Source organism: Neophocaena asiaeorientalis, unplaced genomic scaffold (assembly GCF_003031525.2).
Source record: "Neophocaena asiaeorientalis asiaeorientalis breed wild unplaced genomic scaffold, Neophocaena_asiaeorientalis_V1.1 scaffold1, whole genome shotgun sequence".
Taxonomy (NCBI): domain Eukaryota; kingdom Metazoa; phylum Chordata; class Mammalia; order Artiodactyla; family Phocoenidae; genus Neophocaena; species Neophocaena asiaeorientalis.
In genome coordinates this window covers 5,945,883-5,958,271 of record NW_020171981.1, presented here as the reverse complement: position 1 = coordinate 5,958,271, position 12,389 = coordinate 5,945,883, and the positions used below count along the sequence as shown (strand labels likewise).

The following is a 12,389-nucleotide window of genomic DNA, read 5'->3' as shown; positions in this document are numbered from 1 at the left end:
CCACTGCGCCACCAGGGAAGCCCTGGATCCTCCTGATTTTTAACATTAGACTTTTTACACTAGAGCATGTAATACTTTTATTTAAAGAATTTAAAAATAGAGGAATTCCCTAGTGGGCTAGTGGTTAGGATTCCGGGCTTTCACTGCCATGGCCCGGGTTCAATCCCTGGTCGGGGAACTGAGATCCTGCAAGCTGCACGGCACGGCCAAAAAATAAATTAAAAAAAAAAAATTAAAGAAAAGAGAGGGTCCCCCAAAACAAGAAAAAGTGAGGTTTGTGGAGAGAACACGTGCGTAAGTGAACCAGTGAATGGGGAGTGGGCGAGTGAATGGACAGAGCAGGCTAGTGACGTGGGGACGGAAGAGGCTCCCTCTCAAAGCACAGGCACTTTCATCTCTGCCCTCGTGGCCCCATCCACCCAGGTGAGGGGTGCAAGCGGGCTCTGTTTATGGCTGACACACCCTAGCAGCTGGGCTGGCCAAAGTGCATTTTCTTTCCCTCCCTTAGGAGGTCAGGCCAGACAGATCCATGCTGCTTCCTCCTCTCTGCCTGGGCTGGGGCGGGGTCTCCTACATTCTTGGCAGATGGGCACCAGGCATGCTGGGGAGGCTGCGTCAGGCTGGCAACCAGGTGGCCCACATCTAGCCCCGGGCCTGTGCCCGGCTGCCCCTGTGACTATCAGGGAGCACTTCCCTGCCTTGGGCCTCCGTTTCCCCATTTGCACCTTAAGAAGTCTGGTCAAATCAGTGATTCTCAACTTTGGCCACACATTAAAATCAGCTGGGGAGGACTTCCCTGGTGGAGCAGTGGTTAAGAATCTGCCTGCCAATGCAGGGGACATGAGTTTGAGCCCTGGTCTGGGAAGATCCCACATGCCACGGAGCACCTAAGCCCGTGCGCCACAACCGCGAAGCCCCCGCACCTAGAGCCTCAACGAAGAGTAGCCCCCGCGCAGCAACGAAGACCCAACGTAGAAATAAATAAATAAAATCAGCTGGAGACCTTTTAAAAATTCCAGGGCCCAGATTGCACCCCAGACCAACTAGTAGGACTCGTCAGAGGGTAGGACCCAGGCACCCGCAGTTTTTAAGGCTTTGCAGGTGATTTCAATGCACAGCTAGGTTTGAGAACCTATGGGCTCTGATCTCTGAGGTTCCCTCTAGCCTTATAATGCTGAGGCCCACCTGATGCCCTGTCCTCTGACACTGGAGGGTTAAATGATATGGGAGACCCACCCCAAACATGTGACCTCCTACCTTCAGCCCTTTGAGACAGCAGCCCAGCCCCACCCACCCTTCAATGAACCTCCTGCTCCAGCCCCTGCCTCCTCCATTTCAATATTTGGAATCAGGGATTCAGGAGCCTTGCCAAGGCGGAGTCTCCCCCAGGTACAGGCCCGGGTGTTCCTGCTTTCTTGTCACTCACAGATGCTGAGGAAGGGGCTGGGAGAAAGGGGAGTGAGAACTGGGGAGGAGGGGCAGTCTGTTCAATCCGAGATACTGTTTGGCTTTTCTTATCCCTTGAGGTAGTATCTGCTAACCTTTTCCAAGGAGGGCTGTGCCAGCAAAGGCCTCCCCTCCCAGGGGCCCTTGGGTAGGTTAGCCTGCACTGCTTCCCCATAGACACAGCCCGAGGTGAGAAGAGAGACCCTTGAATTTCAGTCCCTTCCTTCACTTGCAGCATCCTGTGCAAATTAAATCATACAACACACCTGAGCCTTCGTTTGCCTATCTGTAAAATAGGTCGACCCTGCCCTATCTCACCAGCCAATGACAAGAACATATTATTGTTTCACTGCAGACAGATGCGCTAAGGCTTTAGAACATGCTTTTTATTTGATTGGAAGCTCAGCATAACTGCTAGAGGGGCTGCTGATCTGACAGACCACAGAGCTGACCCATGGCTGAACCCCAACAGGACATGAGGGAGAAGCCTGCAGGTGAGTCTTTAATTCCTGTTTCCAACATGGTCCTCAAGGATAGGGGAGGGGCCTGAGGAAGGGAGGAGCAGGGTGCCCTCCCCCACTCTGCCAGGGGTGTAGTCAAGAGCAGAGCAAGTAGACCAAGGGTCCTTTCAGGGGGAGGCAAGTATCAATAGCTATAAATTAATAATAGCAGCCAGCAAATACTGGTGCTCACTACGTGCCTGGAGGGGTTGTACCTTCTGTTCACTTTCTCATTTCCTTCTTACAACCTGTGAGCTGGAGATTATTAATCCCATTTTCCAGATCAGAAAACAGGCTCAGAGGGATTAAGTAACTTGTCTAAGGTGTCACTGCTACTAAACAGCATAGGAAAAACAGATCCAAATCTGCCCGACTTCAAAGGGCATGCCTTCTGACCTCTAAGAGGCCCCGTCCATCCACAGGGCATCACCCGACAGACTCATCAGAGAATTAAATGCTTTTACACGTGGCAGGCCAAGCTGGGGGACATCTCATGCTCTGTGTGGGCTGAGTAGTGAAGGGGTGCGGTTCAGGTATCTGGGGGGCTGAGGCTCAGTTGCTGCGAGGTTGTCTCCCAGCCCAGGGCAGAGCTCCCTCCACGGCCCAGAGTGGAAGGGCACGGACTAGACTGCAGATCCCTGCCCCAGGGGTAGGGACGTTATTTCTGTCCTGGGAGAGGGCTGCGCCGAGCGAGAGCATCTCACTTCTGGGGGAGCATTTAGCAGTGTGGAAAAAGCACGGTTTAAGCCCTAAGCAGGACTGGCTTCACGGGCCTGAGATCAGAGCAGTTGTGCAGGGCCCTACACGAAGGCCTCATGCTTGGGATTAAGCGCTCTATGGTCGCTGGCTCAAAAATTTTAATAGTTAGTTTGTTCTGTAAGTGAAATCAGACAGGACAATGGAGCATGTGCTGGGGGACTGGGAACTGGGAGCTGTGGCTCGAATGTGTGGTCCCACCCTCAGCCCATCGTGCTCTAACCTCTACCACTCCCTCTTTCTGCTGTCACCTTCGGCCCCTGGCAGCGACTCAAGCAACAGGCGGGCAAGGCGGGACTTGCTCTGAGGTCCACTGAGCAGGGAAGAGACGAGGGCTGGGGGTCCCTCGGCCACCCCCATCCAGATACCAGAGTTCAGGTGTGGAGGGTGCAATTCCCTGGGTAGCCATTTTGCACTGGGCCCCACTTACTTAGTAGGTCACATCCAGGTGCTGCCGTTTCCTAATGGAGCAAACTCCAGCAAGTTACTTCACCTTTCAGCACCAATTTTCTTGTCTGAAAATGGGAATAATGTCTACACCCCATAGGATTCTTGTGAGGACAATGAGGTTTCTGGTCCCTCCCCCTCAAAATGCAAGTCTGATTATGACAGCCTCCTCCTGAACACTGTCTAATGGCTTGGCATTGTTCTAGAATAAAGGCCTTTCATCCATACCAGTACTGTCCAATTAAAATGTTATGTAAGCCACATATGTAATTAAAATTTTTCTAGTAGCCACGTTAAAACAAGACAGGTGAAATTAATTTTAATATATTTACTTCACCCAATATATCAAAACTATTATTTCAACACATAACCAATATTAAAAATGAATGAATTTTACATTTTTTTCTAAGTCTTTGAAATCCAGTGTGTATTTTACACTTAAGAGCATATCCCATTTCACGTGACTAGTGGCTACAGACTGGGTAGCAGAGGTCAGTAGACAATCCCACAATCTGGCGCACAGGGTCCCTCCCTGCCCTCTGCCCTGCAGCCATGCTGAATTGCTTTTCTTCCTTCTGAAGCGCCACGGCCTCCCCACACAGGGCCTTCTGCTGTTTCAGGGCCCTGGAAAGCTCTTCTCCCTCTACCCTATGGATCTACTTAAGCCTGCTCATCCTTCAGATGTCAAACACTTGCCCCTCAGGAAGATCTTTCTTAACTCCTTTCCAAGCTTTCACACTTTGGTGTATCTTGCCCTTGCCATGCCAACTGTAATTTCACATTTGCTTGAGGTCACTTGATTAATATCTATCTCTCCTGCTAACTTTTAAACGCCAGGACAGACACCACTTCGGGTTTTTGTTGTTTGAATCATCGATTTCCCCAGGGCTTAGCACAGTGCCCAGCACAGAGCAGGCTTTGGTTGAGAAAACTTCTCCTTATAAAGGGACTCTTCTAACTGTGTAACTCTGCTAAAGAACTGGAGACACAAAGCTCTCAGTGCCGAATACATTTAAGCAGAAACGAGTTAAGTGCACAGATTATAAATATTTCTTCCTCAGATTACATACCATTCAAAATTACTGTCTCAGTTCCTTTTCATGATTTAAATGGTGATTAAGGAAAATTACTCTTCAAGTCTGAATGTAATTACTGCCCTTTTCGTGGCAGTTCTTCCTGTAAGGAGGAGCTGCCGCAGGGCAGCGAGTGGAGATGCAGCTCTATCGCCCCTCGCCTAACTGGCAGATCTGGAGAGCTAAATGCTGTGCTGCTGCTCTCTCAACTCTCCTTCTCCAATTCTTTCTCAGGTGAATATACACAAGAAGGCGCAAACCAACAGTTGCCAACTGACCCAGGTGACAATGCCAAACCTGATGACACCTGCCTAGGTGAGGACTCAGCCCCGACACCATGTCGCAAAGCCAACCTCACCATCTGGCTCCCTCCACCTTCAGTCGAAACTGCTCCTTCTTACAACAGTTAAGTTTTAAGACTCACTCAATGCCACTGTCCCAGAAGATGGTAGAATTATCCTATTTCTCAGCCTACCTCTCACCTTGAAGTCCCAGGTGGTTATCAACAGAATGATTTACACTCTTAAGAATACAGAACCCCAGGGCTACACGTTTCCTTGAAGCTTTACAAACAGCCAACAAGGCACAAACAACGCCTATGTATTGCCAAAGGTGATGCATATCACCACTGCATATTTTAAATCCTAGCCTGGCTTCAAACTGCAAGCCTTTTGGTGGGTATGATGGGGCATACACCCCAGAGCTTGCCCAGCATTCCAATAAAAGCTTCAGATAATTAAAAGTTTATATTTGCCTATAAAAGCTCCAGATCTACTTATTATTCAGTTCTTTTGCTGTAATAATTGATGTTGAAAGGCTTTTAAATGAGTGTTTTGTTTCTTTTACGAATAAATTTGTGGGTGATCCAGAGCCGGTGCTGAAAGTCAGAATTCAGAGCCACAAAGAAAATGAATGACTTCACTGAAGTTGAACTGGATAGACAAGAGCTGAGTTACCAAAATCTACAAAGTGAGCTGCTGTGAAGTAACCCAGAGCAAGTGGAAAAAATCAGAAAGCTACCAAACACACTACTCAGAAAGGTAGGGTTTACAAGTTTCTAAATAGAGACTGGGCTCTAGGTGGGTAAAATTATGTTCTGTGAAGCCAACCACTAGCTCCTGCATTACTAATATGAAAACAAAACCCAAGACACTGGAAATTCTGGCTGCAGGACAGCCAAACACGGTAGCTAGGTTATTTTCAACCTGGTGCTTCTACAGATGTGCATACGTAATTCATCAACCCTTTTAAAATTGTCTGAATTACAACTAACACCCATATTTAAGACCCTAGTTCAACATGGCCAGCCTCCAATCTCTACAAAACTGACTGGTCCCCAGGACAGAAAATACAAACCCATTCTTATCTACTTAGCAACAGTCAGCCTTTACAATCTCAGAAAACAAAACTTGGGGCATTTTAATATATTTTCCTGATTCAAAATACAAACCTCACTTTTTAACTTCAGAAAAAAAAATTCTCATTTCTTTGGGCATTATTTTTTTTTAAAAAGCAACTTTCAAATGCCTTTAGCGGGGCTTCCCTGGTGGCACGGTGGTTGAGAGTCCGCCTGCCAATGCAGGGGACACGGGTTCGTGCCCTACCCAAAAAAAAAAAAAAAAAAAAAAAAAAAAATGCCTTTAAGCAATTCTTATTGGTGCCTTGGCTAACAGTATATTCTTTGTAAACTAAAAGTAGTGGGATGATCATACTTTATAGTTGTTTTTCTTTTTTTTTTTAATGCCCTGGCCTAAAGTTTTCTCTTGGGCCTAAAGTTTTTCTTCAAATTGGGACTTTATCCCCTTTGGAAACCTACAACATGGACTGGGGGGGAATAAAAAAGACACACGCACACAGAAAAAACAATTCTAAACTGCTGACTTAGTTTACCATGAATAGACAGAGAGAAAACAATGCTTGGCCAATATTACTAAGCCTTTGTATCCTAACTTCACATGCATTTATGAACCGTTATATAATTTATTTTCCATATTAAGGACACAGACATTCTAAGACTACAGGACTTTCAAGAAGTTGAACTAATTTTAATGAAAAATGGAAGCTCTAAACTGATAGAGCACATACCATCTCTGTTAGAGAAGCCCTGCTACAACAGCAATGCTGCAAAAATGACATATTAAGAAATCCCAGAAACAAAAAACTGGAATTAGTATTTTGTAAATAATGAAGCCTGGATGTATGTACCAGTTTGCTAACTTCACATGTGTACTTATTACATTTCCTTGTTTGCAACTTCTCTGGGCCGGGAGAAGAGTACGTTCAAAATGCTTTGACAAACAGAAGTATAAAAAAAAATTTTAAGTATGATACTTATCGACGCTAGTTTGTAAAGTTGTACCCCAATCCTGATCAGGCAAAGGTATATGCACTCCTGCGATTCAGTCAGGACAAATGGCCAGGGTCTGTTCACATGAACTCCATTAAGGGCAGGGTGAGCTGATGAGCTGGGAAAGCCAGGACCCCACTTGCCACACTGGTTCAAATATCCCAGTTTCTAAAACCATCTCTTACCATCATTTCCTTTTTACACACTTTTTAACTTACCTATGACTTAACACAAGTCATCTTTGAGGGTACTTTTAACATACAACTTGCAGAAAAGCCAAGGCACAGCATACAGCAGTGAACTCTATTAAACAGGTGAAAAAATAAAACCAAGTTGGCACCCTCACTAACTAGCTCCAAGACGGGTTATGATCACACCCCGTGCTAGGTTCTTCCCTACCACACCACCCGGAATCCTTCTGGGTCAACTTGCTAACTTCTAGTGCTTGTTACCTTGGAAGCACTCATGCCTGACTCCATTTACCAACTTCCAACAAGACACATCACACTGTCACTTCTTTACACACCCGTGTGAAATGATCTCTAATCCTCATGGAACTGAGACCTTAAGGCTAATCTTTAATTACCAGAGACCTTCTGGGCAAGCACAATGTCTTGTCTCCTCCAGCACATGAAACAGGCCACTGTTCTCTCACCTCCAAATTCTTAATAGGTCACCTTTGATGAAGGGCGAAGGGACACTGAGGCATTACATCAACACTTATCGCAACCAATGCCAAAAAAGTGGAAAATGTTCAGATTAGGGTAAAGTTTCAACCACTTTCCCCTTAAAGAGCAAACATTATTTAAACACTTCATGGTATTCGTATTAAGAGTAGAACAAGGACAAAGAGCGGCCCCTCGGAGGTGACAATGTAACTTGAACAAAGGGAAGGACGTGCTGACAGGTCAGGAAAATGGCTCTTCTCACCTCGGCAGCTCCCCTTCCTGGACTGGCATAAATCTGACAGAAAAGCTTTCTTGGAAGCTGCTTACACAGCAGAAGCAGCATCAGCTCCCTGGCGGGTATCCAAATGAAAATAACATCAAGATAAAAATAATGGATCACAAAGAAAACATACATTTAGGCCCTGTTTCTAGCTTTCGAAGACTACAATTAAGACCCTCAATCTGGCACTTGAGAAGCAGTACCCTTTACATCTGCTACTCACTGAAGATTAATTTCATGAAACACATTGTTTACGTATGTTTTACTACTTACTACCTTCACCAAGACCTTTTCCCATTTTTTAATTTAAATTTTATTAAGAAATATCATACATACAAAACCACATACACATACAGTTTAAAAAAGAAACCACCCACCCAGCTTCAGCAATCACCACCAGTTCCTCTGAAGGCTCCTCCTTGCCCTTCATGATCTCCCTCCATCCCTCCAATGTACTGAATTGTGTTAATCATTTCCTTGCTTTCCATTTACCATGTATTTAACGGCCTGGTTTTGGCCTTCACAGAAACGGAACCACCGTGGATGTATTCTTCTGCAACTTGCTTTTTTCACCACTGAGACTCCTCCTTGTTCACATGTGCAGCTGTAGTTCAGTCTGACTTCTGTGTAATTCCTCTATAGGAATACACCACAATATTTATCCAGTGGACTGTTGGACATTTGAAGTCTTTCCAGTTTGTTTTCGTTTCCTTTTCTTTCTATTACAAACGATGCGGTTATGACATTTTTACATCCATCCCCTGGCACACAGGCATAGGAGTTTCTCTAGGGTATGTATCTAGGGGTGGAATAGCCACAAGAAGTTATGGCACAGTTATGCCAAACTTTTCGAAAGCTGTTGTTCCTAAACGTTTTTAAAGCTGTTGACAACTGATCTATTTGAGATGGCTGAGGGGAAGAAACAGATCAACTATGAAACTCTCAAACTGCATTTTTAAAGTAGAAAATTTAAAAATCTAATACAACAATGAAAAATACATTTACTTCTCTTTTACTTGAAATGTACTTTTGAAAACTGCTTGTTTAAACTTGAAATTCCTATCTCCTATGTCTCAAACGTCTCTAAATATACTGAGTGAGAACAGCAAGATTCAGAACGTACACTATACTATCATATACCCTAAAAGATTCATACATAAATGCTTACATCCCTCACCCCCACTTCCCCACAAAAACCACTTGGAAAAACAATTCTTAACACTAGTAGCTCCTGTAGAGGAGGAAGAGAGGGACAGGAGTAGAAGAGAGACAGATCACTAAACACTTCTGTTGTTTTTCTGAACCATATACAAGCATTACAATTGTCACACAAAATTCTTAAAAAGCAGTCACCTGGGGTTCTTTCATAAACTAAAAATCAGTCCAAACTCAAACTGAAAACCAACCCTGAAGTCCCATCCCACAGAAAATATACACAATTCTCAAGTATTTTTTTTTTGTTTCATGCACATTTAGAATGTTTAAAAACATTTGCACAGCTCATCTACAATGCATTTTTAAAAGCAAAGAATGTACACAAGCTCAAAAAACTTTCACCCTAAAATTTTCAGTTTTAACATCTCTAGAAACTTTTAATCAGGTAGCTGCACTCAACCTACATACGGTCAAAGTGTTCTCAGACCTTAGAAATACGGCTGGTTATCCTCTGTGACATTATATATTGAGGAAACCAGACAGATCACCTGCAGGTGAGCAATGCTGTAAGGAAAGAAGGTAAGTGTCTCTAGGCCGGCAATATGATTAGCTCAAGAAGGCAAGAAAGGTTTTAGTTTAAGTTGAAAAATTACTGTATTATCTGTTTGAAGAAAAAATGTCTTAAGAAAAAGGGCAATGATGCAGTGTCTCTACCCTGCAGAAGGGAGGATGCCAGAACAGCAGACTCAATTACCACGTCCCCTTGAGAGGCACAATGGAAAGTAAGCTACCAGACCAGTACTACAGTTGACCAACAAAAAGTTCATCCAATTTATTTTAATTAATAAACTGTTCTTTATCTTTTAGTGATACATGCATAAATATTTACAAATTAAATATGTCTGAGACTTACTTGAAAATGACAGGGGACACACACAAAGAGTAAGAACGGCCACTGAGTGATGGACTTTCATAAAAGTTAACTATACTTTCCTACTTTTGTGTCTTAAATTTTCCAAAATTAAAAAACCCTGATTGCTGATTCCAATCTTATCAAGTAATCTTCTGGTTAATAAAAATTGGCTCCCCTTAAAGGCTTTTCAAAGAGATGCATTAAGCTAACTGACAACTTTTTGGTCTACATGACAGAAATGTGTATTTCTTAGTGTAAATTAGCACAAGGCCTCTATACTGGATTCTGTGAATTTGGTTAGTAAGAATAATTTCTTCTTGAGCCTGATAATTTTGGGTGTTGGGTGTGACCCAATTTCTAGATTTCCACAACTAAGGCCAGACCTTAGTCATGGACACCTCAAGGGACCAGGCCTCCCCCTCAAATCCTACATTAGCTTCAACAGTGATCCATACAGATGAAGACGATGAAGACCTCATGAACTTGTTTAGCGCACTTCATTAAAGTAAGTCAGCTACTGACTCTACATGAGGCAGAGCAGAGCAAACCTGGCACTTTAACACCCTCATGATTTAATACCTTAATACTTAGGTAAATTTCTTCTGTTTTTAACACTTAGCAATAGAATAGGAATAGAATAAACTATCACTTTATGACCTTTATTCCTACAACCAAAATGTTAAACTACACAAGGCAGTGCTTGGGAGGTGGTCGACTCTGTATTAGACTGATTCCCATCTTACATTAATCCTCACGTGAATCATCTCTGACAAGTTCAGAGATAATCCATCCATCTACTGCTGCATCTCCAGGATTAGCTAGGTAAGCCAGCAATGCCCCGCCCCCACAGCACCCTCATCCGAAGCCTCTGAAGCGGCAGCTTGGTGGAGGGCATTTTGGTAAATTCTGTAGCCTACTAGAATGAATACGGTGGCATAAACAGTAAGGTAGCGGACCACAGGGCAGAGACCTCGATTCCATGTGCTAGTTTCTCCACCAACATGGAGCCGTAAGTCACTGGGTGAGTCATGTAATGCACTAACTCACGTTTCCCCACCTACAAACTGACGACAATATCTGAAAACTATAAAGCACAGAGAACTGCCATGGTATATGTAGCCGGAGTTACTATTTTTACACAGTCACAAGCTGGCTGTAGGTAGAAACGTGCTGCCAAATTTGCTGTACACGATCCCGCCACATCCCCATTACCTTAAGCATCAGTTTAAAAAAAAAAAAAAAACCCTTGTTATATGTACCATACACCCCATACATAGAAATAAATACATTTATAATCCAACAAGACCAGGTTAAAAAAATCTTGATACAGGATTTTAAGACCAAAAACTAGTTAAAAGTTCTTGAAATGCTCTTCTACATCATTATTTCATAGCTGGAGGATGATAGTGTTTGTCAGAAGGACATTTTGAATTTTCTACTACTAAAGAAATCTCTCAGGGATGTAAAAATATATTCTAGTTCATTGTATATCTTCGTTATTAAAAGCATAATTCAAATGTATTCATAACTACCCCAAATTGAAGCACCATTATTTAAAACATTTAAACTGTGGAAATTCTATAAAAATTAGTCTTAAACAGAACAAATCAGATAAAACTGTACACCAACATCTCCAGTAACAGCGTATCTCATATTTAAAACAAGGGACTAGTTCAGAGTCAATAACTTTATTAGAAAAAGATTAATACTAAAACTTTTCAATGACAGAGACAAATTTGTAACAGAAAGTCAGAGATACTTTATTTTCCCTTCTAAATCCAAAGGCTAGGTATAGCAGAGTTGTAAAAATGGAATCCCACTTAGTCTGATTCACACAAATACTAACGTTTAATCTCGTTTTCAAAGTCCAAGAATGAAAACTTGCAATTAAACACTGAGCAAGCCACATATTTAGGTAATATTTCTTAAAAAGTCTTAAAGAAAAAAATATGATACAGGACCTAAGTTTTCAGTGGCATATATATGCTATTAATACATGTTCTGAAATCTGGTAGGTCACATCAGTCCTGAATTAATTTTTAATAAAAAAAACAAAAAAACTAACTGAGCTTTATACTTTTTCTATGCCACTATAGTTTTCTTTCACCTCATTTTAATGTCGATCTTCACTTTATGCCGTTTTCAGTTTTCTTCCAAAAATCTTCGAACAGTATTCCTACAAGGCAAAATTTGGGGAAAAATGATAATTAGACAACATGTAAAAGGCAAATTTTTATGACTAAGTGGCCCAGTCATTAACTGCTAATTAATATATGTATATGGAATGTTTGTATTCTTTTAAATTATCAAGGCATCAGTGTGGTCTCTTAAAGCCATATGCCTGTGTATGCCTGCCTATGTGTGAATGGCTCACACAAATTTAACACTATATTGCTGTCCTAGAAAAGGAATGTCATCGACAAATCAACTAATTGGTACTTCCTTTCATTAGGAATATTTAATCCCATGCCACTAGCCCAAAGAATGAACAGTTTCCAGGTTTTAAGAACTCTTGTAAAGCCTGACTTTTAATAGTTCTTTAAAAACCCAAATTCATTCTGTATGGTTCATCAGTTCTTTGTATTTCACAGTTTGAAGGTGGCTGTCCTTGCTATTCACCGCTGCTTTTAATGTATCAGCCAGTGATTATTCCTATTATACCTATGGCTGACTGCAAATTCTCCTACACAGTAGGAAATATTAAACACATACCTCTTAAAGACTTGAGAATTGCATTGAATGTAACAAGGCGAATAATATGAAGTGTTTATTGTATTTAAAATTCTTTAAAGATATCTAATTCT

The 12,389-nt window shown here is 42.4% G+C and overlaps 1 protein-coding gene across 1 annotated transcript in view; it reads left to right on the top strand.

Moving 5' to 3' along the window:
* The first annotated feature begins 1,405 nt into the window (after window positions 1-1,405).
* The window catches only part of ANKRD40CL (ANKRD40 C-terminal like), an 11,408-nt gene continuing 424 nt past the window's right edge, over window positions 1,406-12,389 (top strand). Inside the window, 3 exon segments of the mRNA XM_024742621.1 lie at window positions 1,406-1,957; window positions 5,128-5,262; window positions 6,220-12,389. The exon segment at window positions 6,220-12,389 is cut by the window's right edge and continues 424 nt beyond it. Coding sequence (XP_024598389.1) covers window positions 1,901-1,957; window positions 5,128-5,262; window positions 6,220-6,363 — 336 coding nt within the window. The 5' untranslated portion in view covers window positions 1,406-1,900 and the 3' untranslated portion in view covers window positions 6,364-12,389.